General features: G+C 41.6%; 1 protein-coding gene across 2 annotated transcripts in view; it reads right to left on the bottom strand.

Annotated features, from left to right (window-relative positions):
• The window catches only part of LOC111978659 (actin-binding LIM protein 1-like), a 41,096-nt gene extending 32,834 nt beyond the window's left edge, over positions 1 to 8,262 (bottom strand). Inside the window, exons 1-4 of one of the 2 annotated variants that reach the window (XM_024008855.2) lie at positions 8,108 to 8,262; positions 7,820 to 7,913; positions 945 to 1,032; positions 667 to 731 (exon numbers count right to left, since the gene is read on the bottom strand). In XM_024008855.2, the coding sequence (XP_023864623.1) occupies positions 667 to 731; positions 945 to 978 (99 nt within the window). In that variant the 5' untranslated portion in view covers positions 979 to 1,032; positions 7,820 to 7,913; positions 8,108 to 8,262. Of the gene's footprint in view, positions 1 to 666; positions 732 to 944; positions 1,033 to 7,819; positions 7,914 to 8,107 lie in introns of those variants that run through there. The other variant, XM_024008849.2, reaches the window with a different exon arrangement.
• Between the last annotated feature and the right edge of the window lie 816 nt (positions 8,263 to 9,078).

Here is a 9,078-nt window from a genome sequence, read left to right on the forward strand (position 1 = left end):
CCATCTAGCAGACAGAGACGGTACGGGCGCGTCAGCCGGGACAGAGACTGAGAAACAGCTTTTKTGACCAGGCCATCAGACTATTGAACAACCATCACTAGCCGGCTACCTGTCTGGTACTCAGTCCTGCACATTGAGACTAATGCCCCATGTATAAAGTCATTGAATGCTGGTCACCTCATTCTTTTTTATACACTGTTGTTTACTGTGTCTGTATATACTGTATTCTCGACATAGCTCATCCTAATATACTGTACCTACTACTGTACATACCATTTTATTTTCAAAATTATATACTGTCTAGTCACCACGTATTTATATTCTATAACATGCTCACTCTAATATATTTACTTTGGATGGTTATTTCTATATTTTTTTGTTTGGATTTTTAAAATTATTTGTGTATTTGCGAGACATTCTACTGTACTATTGGAGCTAGTAACATAAGCATTTCGCTGCACCTGCTATAAGACCTACAGATCTGTGTAAGCGACCAATCAACTTTGTTTTGATTTATTACTTACACATCTGCACACATCGAAGGTTTAGGTCCAATGGGAAGGGGTATGGGGAGCAAATTGGGACTGGCTGACACAGAAGAAACACTTGCACAATGCAAACAAGGTCATGGTACAAGAGGTCATTCATGTCCAGATAGATTCCTACCTGTTCCCTCTGTTGCTCCTCTGTTCTGTTTGTGTTCTTACACCCAGGGTGCCACACGGTTGATCCTGTGGAACAGAACAGAGACAGATGGTCTTAGAGAACAAAGACATCCAAACCTAACCTGGTCCCAGATATGTTTGTGCTATCTTGCCAACATGTATGTTCAAACCTAAGAGTTGGCTATACAGCAGATCTGGGACCAGCCTAAACCAACCCAGCTATACTGTAATAACCCTTAAAATGCTTCAATCATAATGTCAGCTCATCTAGCTGCTTACCTTGCAGGTACATCTCTTCTCCTTCTGTGAACATCTGGTTACACCTGCTGCATCGTGCACAGCTGGGATGGTAGTGTTTGTCCCCTGCCTGGAAACAACACACACACGCACAGATATCATTAAGGACTGGAATATATGATCCACCTGTGGCCATGCAGACTCACTATTCCATCCAGGGCATGGTTTAGTGTAATGTCCAGTGTATGTACATTTCTTCACAAGAGCAGTCAAGAGCAGTTTACATTCGCAAGAGCAGTTTACATTACATCAATGTAGTACACAAACTGTATACAGTTAACTGATTAAATCAACCTTCCATTCACCCATTAATCCAGGCACACTACAAAGGGTTCACTGTCTAGCATGATCATTCAACCTGCCTTGAAATATAGGAGCGATCTTCCCTTTGTGCAGTACTTAAGTCAAAAGTATCCTCCCCTGATACTGCATAATGAGGTGCTTTGCATACACAGCGACATTTCACTAATGCATTTAGGAACGGGACACTGACCAGAAGAGATAAATACCCAAATGGAGCAGCAAACAGCCTCCCCACTCAACAGCACTCCAACAGACAAGTGCCACGGATATGCGGCTATGGCCTGGGAAATGTGTCTTTAACCATCCCTGTTGGACCAGGACTACCTTCCACATACACACACACACACAAACCGCACTAATCAACACTCTAGTATCGGTGTGTTTACACAAAAACAATTAATCTTTAGCGGAATTGTGAAATGCTCTAATGTAATCTCCTGATTAATCTTCTGCACACACACTCTGTCATGGCCAAATCCCTTGGGAATGAAAGAGTAGCAATGGATCCATTTCATCAGTGTATCCAGAATTGAACAAAACAACAGATCTGTCCGCCTCAATGTAAGTGACACAAATCATTCTGCTTGCCCACTCTCTCCTTTGCTGCTGTTATTCCTCTCTGTCTCTCTCTCCTTCCTGCCATAGTAGGTGTCAGTGTGTCTGCAGACAGAGATGCAAACCAAGTATGAGTTCTGGGAAATCAAATATTTGGATAATGTCACTGCCTTCCAGGCTTACAGTAATCGTGTTATAAGGCTGCTCTTGGTGATAGATAATAGGAAAATGTCTCATCCCTCTGTGTAGCCAGTGGATAAACAAGGCTAAAGCACTCATGACCCATTAGTGAGGTCCCATACCCAGTAACACTCATTGGCCTGATTTGCATATTGTCTGCAGCAGCTAAGGCCATTCTCAGAGCACAATGTAATCGTGATAATAAAATGACTCCTTAAAAATGACATGTCACCTGTTGCTGCAGAGGATCTGAAAACTTAGAAAACCACTGGCTGCAAATGCAGAGCCTAATATACCCCATGAATACTCTCTCATTTACTGTCTTGTCAAAACAACTCTGATTTTCAGGGTCACTTCCCTTCAGGTAAAAGTAGGTATTGGAAAAATAGTAAAGGATACACAGAGAGAACAGAACATACTGAAATGTATATCAAACAATAAGACCAGACTAATGCACAAAATAATAATTAAAAAATAAAGAAAACAATATTCAGATTGCAATTTACTTAAAAATATCTATGCCCAGAGAATCACAAACTACATAGTTCACTCACCATATAAATAATGAAATACAATAAAATCTGGAAATAAGTTACTGAACACAAAATCATATACAGTTGAAGTCGGAAGTTTACATACACTTAGGTTGGAGTCATTAAAACTRGTTTTTCAACCACTCCACAAATTTCTTGTTAACAAACTATAGTTTTGGCAAGTCGGTTAGGACATCTACTTTGTGCATGACACAAGTCATTTTTCCAACAATTGTTTCCAGACAGATTATTTCACTTATAATTCACTGTATCACAATTCACATGGGTCAGAAGTTCACACACTCTAAGTTGACTGTGCCTTTAAACAGCTTGGAAAATTCCAGAAAATTATGTAATGGTTTTAGAAGCTTCCGATAGGCTAATTGACATCATTTGAGTCAATTGGAGGTGTTGGAGGTGAAATCAGCCAAGACCTCAGATAAAAATMWGTAGACCTCCACAAGTCTGGCTCATCCTTGGGAGGTACAAAAMTATCTATATCCACAGTAAAATGAGTCCAATATTGGCATAACCTGAAAGGCCGCTCAACAAGGAAGAAGCCACTGCTCCAAAACCGCCATAAAAAAGCCAGACTACTGCACATGGGGACAAAGATCGTACTTTTTGGAGAAATGTCCTCTGGTCTGATGAAACAAGAATAGAACTGTTTGGCCATAATGACCATCGTTATGTTTGGTGGAAAAAGGGGGAAGTTTGCAAGCCGAAGAACATCATCCCAACCGTGAAGCACGGGGGTGGCAGCATCATGTTGTGTGGGTGCTTTGCTGCAGGAGGAAATGGTGCACGTCACAAAATAGATGGCATCATGAGGGGGGAAAATTATGTGGATATATTGAAGCAACATCTCAAGACATCAGTCAGGAAGTTAAAGCTTGGTCGCAAATGGGTCTTCCAAATGGACAATGACCTTAAGCATACTTCCAAAGTTGTGGCAAATGAAGGACAACAAAGTCAAGGTATTGGAGTGTCCATCACAAAGCCCTGACCTCAATCCTATAGAAAATGTGTGGGCAGAACTGAAAAAGCGTGTGCGAGCAAGGGGGCCTACAAACCTGACACAGTTACACCAGCTCTGTCAGGAGGAATCGGCCAAAATTCACCCAACTTATTGTGGTAATTTTTACTAGGATTACATGTCAGGAATTGTGAAAAACTGAGTTTAAATGTACTTGGCTAAGGTGTATGTAAACTTCCGACTTCAACTGTATAAACATGTAATTCTAGTACTTATAGTACCAGTCAAAAGTTTGGACACACCTACTCATTCCATGATTTTTCTAAATGTTTTACAATTTTTTACATTTTAGAATAATAGTGAAGACATCAAAACTATGAAATAACACATATGGAATCATGTAGTAACCAAAAAAGTGTTATTATATATTATATTATATATTTGAGATTCTTCAAAGTAGCCACCCTTTGCCTTCATGACAGCTTTGCACACTTGGCATTCTCTCAACCAGTTTCATGAGGTAGTCACCTGGAATGCATTTCAATTAACAGGTGTGCCTTGTTAAAAGTTAATTTGTGGAATTTCTTTCCTTCTTAATGCGTTTCAGCCAATCAGTTGTGTTGTGACAAGGTAGGGTTGGTATACATAAGATTGCCCTATTTGGTAAAAGACCAAGTCCATATTATGGCAAGAGCAGCTCAAATAAGCAAAGAGAAACGACAGTCAATCATTACGTTAGGACATGAAGTTCAGTCAATACGGAAAACTTCAAGAACTTTGAACGTTTCTTCAAGTGTAGTCGCAAAAACCACCAAGCGCTATAATGAAACTGGTTCTCGTAAGGACCGCCACAGGAAAGGAAGACCCAGAGTTACCTCTGCTGCAGAGGATACGTTCATTAGAGTTAACTGCACCTCAGATTGTTGCCCAAATAAATGCTTCACAGAGTTCAAGTAACAGACATCTCAACTGCGTGAATCAGGCCTTCATGATCGAATTGCTGCAAAGAAACCATTACTAAAGMACACAAATAAGAAGAGACTTGCTTGGGCCACCTCTTCTTTTTCTCTGCGCATTCCTGAGAGGATTCTCTTGGTAAGAGCTCTATGTTAGAGTGTATAAGCGCAGATGTATACCCAGATATCAATAGCATAGAGATCCTTGCTAGCTAGCCTCTCTATCTGGGTGCTCTGCTGTCCCCCCACTCGGTTTGGCACGTGGCATCTTGTTTGGGTTTGTCCTTCGTTTAATTACTTGTGACAGTGTACCAACCTGGGTGATACTCGTATTGGTTTGTCCACCGGTACTCTCCCAGTTTTCGTTTAGCCCTCGGGCTCCATGGGATCCTTTGTATGTTTCCATCTGGTGGACTTGCAGCTCTCCCTGGAGAGTGAGCAACGTGACGCAAGGCACACCACGTTTATCTCCACGGTGAACAAGCTATGCAAAGTAACTAACTTAATGAGAGTTGACCATTGCAGGACTAAGTACTAAGTTGCAAAACACACTTCCCTTACATCCTGCCAACTTGAACCCCAACAAATAAGCAAGAATAAGCTTATACGTGGCGTGAGTTATAGCCGACCCACACATGTAAAGCTAGGACTAAGCTATAAATATGTGTGAGTTCTCGTGCTCTCCCCGCACTGTCACCCAACAGTTATCTGGCCTGCATCGCTTTTGGAGAACGCATGCGCATAGCACGCCTGAAGGGGATGAGGGCCACAGTACAGTCCTCCTCCTCTGATGATTGCATTCCCCCCTCTGGGTGTGGTGCGTCGTCGCAGTGGCACCCCTTCGGCCACTTTTGGCTTCAGTGGTGATCTCACACCGCCATCTCTGGCTGGCACAGTCTAAACTGCCACCGCCAGTTCAGGAAACATTCTTGGAGCTCCCCCTCACGCCAGGTTCACCCTTTGGGGCCAGGGGTTGTCAACATCATACAGCAGACTACAAAACTGTGAGCCCTAAAGCCGCACCTCAGAGGAAGTGGAAGACATGTCTCGAAAGCTCTCCAGCAACGTCTTGATCCCCCTCTTCCGAAACAGCAGGGGCAGGGAAATGGGAGCCAACGTTTTACACCCCGACAGCGCAAGGACAGGGGCCATGACCACACTTACAAGCAGCAGACATGGCTAAAAGGGGTGGGCCTCAGCAGCTCTTTTGATTCGCATTCTCAACAGTTGCACCATCCCAGAGCCCAACTCAAGAAAGGTCTTGATTTACAAATGCATTTACAGTTGCAGCTGTATGAGAAGGCCTGCAAGACCATGCAAACAAATGGGTAGAAATGGAGAGATTTTAACCATTGTCACGTCCTAGATGATGGAGGTCAAATGTACACCTTTCCCTGAAACACCCACAACACGGTCCCCCGTATTGACTATATTCCCAAGCATCTCCATGCAGTCAGACTTTTGATTTTGTGCCACCAAGGCCACAATAATATACCCCCTCTCTGAATGTCAGAGTGTGACCCCCTCCCCATGGGTTACTGCAGCTAGTGTTGCCAGCACTGCCACTGCCTGGGTGGGGGCACCCCACCGGAATCCCCACCGGCTAGGTACAAGGTCGTCAAGGTTCTCATTAGCAGCTTTGAGAATGTCCTTGTATAGTATACTCTCCCTTTAGGGGGTTTGGCTTTGCAGGACCAACCCTGCCAAGCAGAATCAGAATCTTGAGGGGGCAGTGCTGCTCTAGGTCTCTGACCGCATTTTGGCTGCATACAGGCCACTTACAGCAGGCCCATAAAGCAGTTAGGGACTTCTCCTTAGTATCATTCAGGTGGGTGTCTAGGGTATAGGGTTGTGGACCATTCCATCAATATAGGATCATAAATAAATCAATTAGATAATGATTTTTTTTAAATTCAGTTCCCCATGATAGGACATTAAATAAAATAAATGTATAATTTATTTTAAAACTGTTCCACCATGATAGGACCAGAAATAAATAAGACGTATAATATATTATAAAAGGTATATCCATCATCTGAACAACATTACAGCAGTACATTGGTTCCGGGATATGCAACCATTTCATTTCTCACTCAACGCCACACTTTCCCAAACATAACAAATAAAATAAAAAATAAACACACACCACACCATCCACACATACTGTGCCTTCTGTTTACTTAGTTTTTATCTTCACTATGTTGAATTAGTGCTTGTGTGTTCCAATTAGTTATATTTGAAGATATATAGAAAACCTATATTTTTTATTGTATTGTTACAATCCATAACCGGGCTAGAATTGTGTTTCATTATTTTCCTCATCTATGAGAACTTTGTAATTTTTTAAATAACCATAGAGTAGTCTTTGTCGCTGAACAACTGGTTATCAATATATAGTTTATCGACGACGAGAGCTACTCGTTTCCCTTTTAATCTATTTTCTTTGAAAATTGGATACAGAACTTTACGCCGTTCTGCAATTTCCTTCGGGAACTGATCATTCATGACAATTTTGGTCCCAGCAAGTCTTTTACCCAGGCTTTTAACCATTATTTTATCTTTAAAGGAAGCAAATTTGGCAACGATTGGGCGTTCAAATATTTGCCCTCTCTGTCCAAAGCGGTGTACACGTTCGAGTTGGAATTTGTCGATAGCTTCGCGTGGAATCTGAAGTGGTGTAAGGAGGAACTCTCTAACTACAGATTCAGGAACTTCTCCTTCTTTCTCTTGGATACCTGTAAGTACCAGATTATCTCATGGATCTAGTCTGTATGTCAAGTAAGGCTTCTCTCAGAACGGTGTTCTCCTATTTAAGTAAATTCACTTCGGTTTCAATGTTCTTGACTGTCCCTTTTTAGGTTGTGTGTTTCCTTCTCCAATGTCGCAGCTTTCTCATCACTCATCTCGAGGCATGCCTTGAATTCTTTTATATCCTTACTGACTAATTCAAGTATACCCAGTTTGTCATTTATTGATTTTAACAGATCGGTTTCGACCTTCACCATTCCCGGTGGTGAACATATTAAATCGTCTGTCTGTAGAAGAGTCACGTTTTCGTTTAGAAATCGGTTCCCCTGTCTTACTCTCCGTCATGTTTGGGTGTTACTTGTTTTTGTAATATTTGTCGATAAATGTCTTAAGATTTGTTTTGTGTTATTATCCAGATCGAAGGTTATCACTCACCAGATTGTGTAGTACTAATATTTAGTCTAACTTGCCGATATTGAATATTACGTTTTTATATTGAAGGTGTTCCACATAACTTTGTTCAGTCCGCCATTACCTTTCTCAGTCCCGCCTCCTCCTCTCTCTCCTCTCTCATGATGAATGTTAGGTGATTGGTGATTGGCTTACCTCTAGCACTTTGCCTGTGATAAACTGCTGGCATGCCTCGCACTGGACCCCAAAGTAGATCTGGTAGTCCTTCTCACAATAGGGTGCGCCATCCCTGAGCAAAGAGATAGGAGAATACAGAGAGACTGCATTAGAATAGGATAAAATAGAATAGTAGATTTCACTGTGTCTGCAAGTATGTTGTGTGTATAAAATAATAGAATAGTGGATTTTACTTTGTCTGCAAGTACACTGTGTATTTCATTATGTGTGTAAGCATTTCATGTGTATAATAGTTGTTAGACTTACTTGCTGATGTACTCCCCAGTGAGGACTTTTTGACAGGCCTTACACTTAAAGCAGCCCAGGTGCCACTGTCTCTCCAGAGCTAAGAGAGCCTGACCATTCTTAATGTCTCTACCACAGCCCGTACAGCCTGTAAAACACACGCACGCACACACACACAAACAATAGTTTACATCTATTCAAAACCTATACGCTAGATGGTGGCAGAGGCTCAATAGCCATGGCTTATTAATGGGTGCTTCAATCGTCCGTTAAGGTATATTTAAGTGATAATGCCGAGAAGCCTGTGTTTGTTGGATATATTGGCACCAAAGCCCATCTCATTCCTTGTAAAAACAGACGAGAACGGTATAAGGTATGTTGTTCATAGCCTGTTTGGGTTATTTCTAAGTTCACTCGTAATTAGGCTACTGGAAAACAATATTATAACAATGACTTCGTCTCGGGCCTAACACCCGTGCCAATATATCCAACAAACACCGGCTTCTTGGGCATTATCGGGGATTATCACTTAATTACCAAAAGCTTATCCAGGCGATCTACAAATAAATAAATCACCTCTTCCTAAGCTCCCAGTCATGTCATAGGATCCCAGTGTCATCCCATGACATGTGTGATGACACACCGAGTATAAAGAGCTTMAAATGATGACATGAGGAGAATCAGCATCCCTTATTTAAGGCTAACCCTGTATACAGTGGGGCAAAAAAGTATTTAGTCAGCCACCAATTGTGCAAGTTCTCCCACTTAAAAAGATGAGAGAGGCCTGTAATTTTCATCATAGGTACACTTCAACTATGACAGACAAAATTAGAAAAGAAAATCCAGAAAATCACATTGTAGGATTTTTTATGAATTTATTTGCAAATTATGGTGGAAAATAAGTATTTGGTCACCTACAAACAAGCAAGATTTCTGGATCTCACAGACCTGTAACTTCTTCTTTAAGAGGCTCCTCTGTCCTCCACTCGTTA

This window comes from Salvelinus sp. IW2-2015, linkage group LG18 (assembly GCF_002910315.2).
Source record: "Salvelinus sp. IW2-2015 linkage group LG18, ASM291031v2, whole genome shotgun sequence".
In the NCBI taxonomy this organism is placed as follows: domain Eukaryota; kingdom Metazoa; phylum Chordata; class Actinopteri; order Salmoniformes; family Salmonidae; genus Salvelinus; species Salvelinus sp. IW2-2015.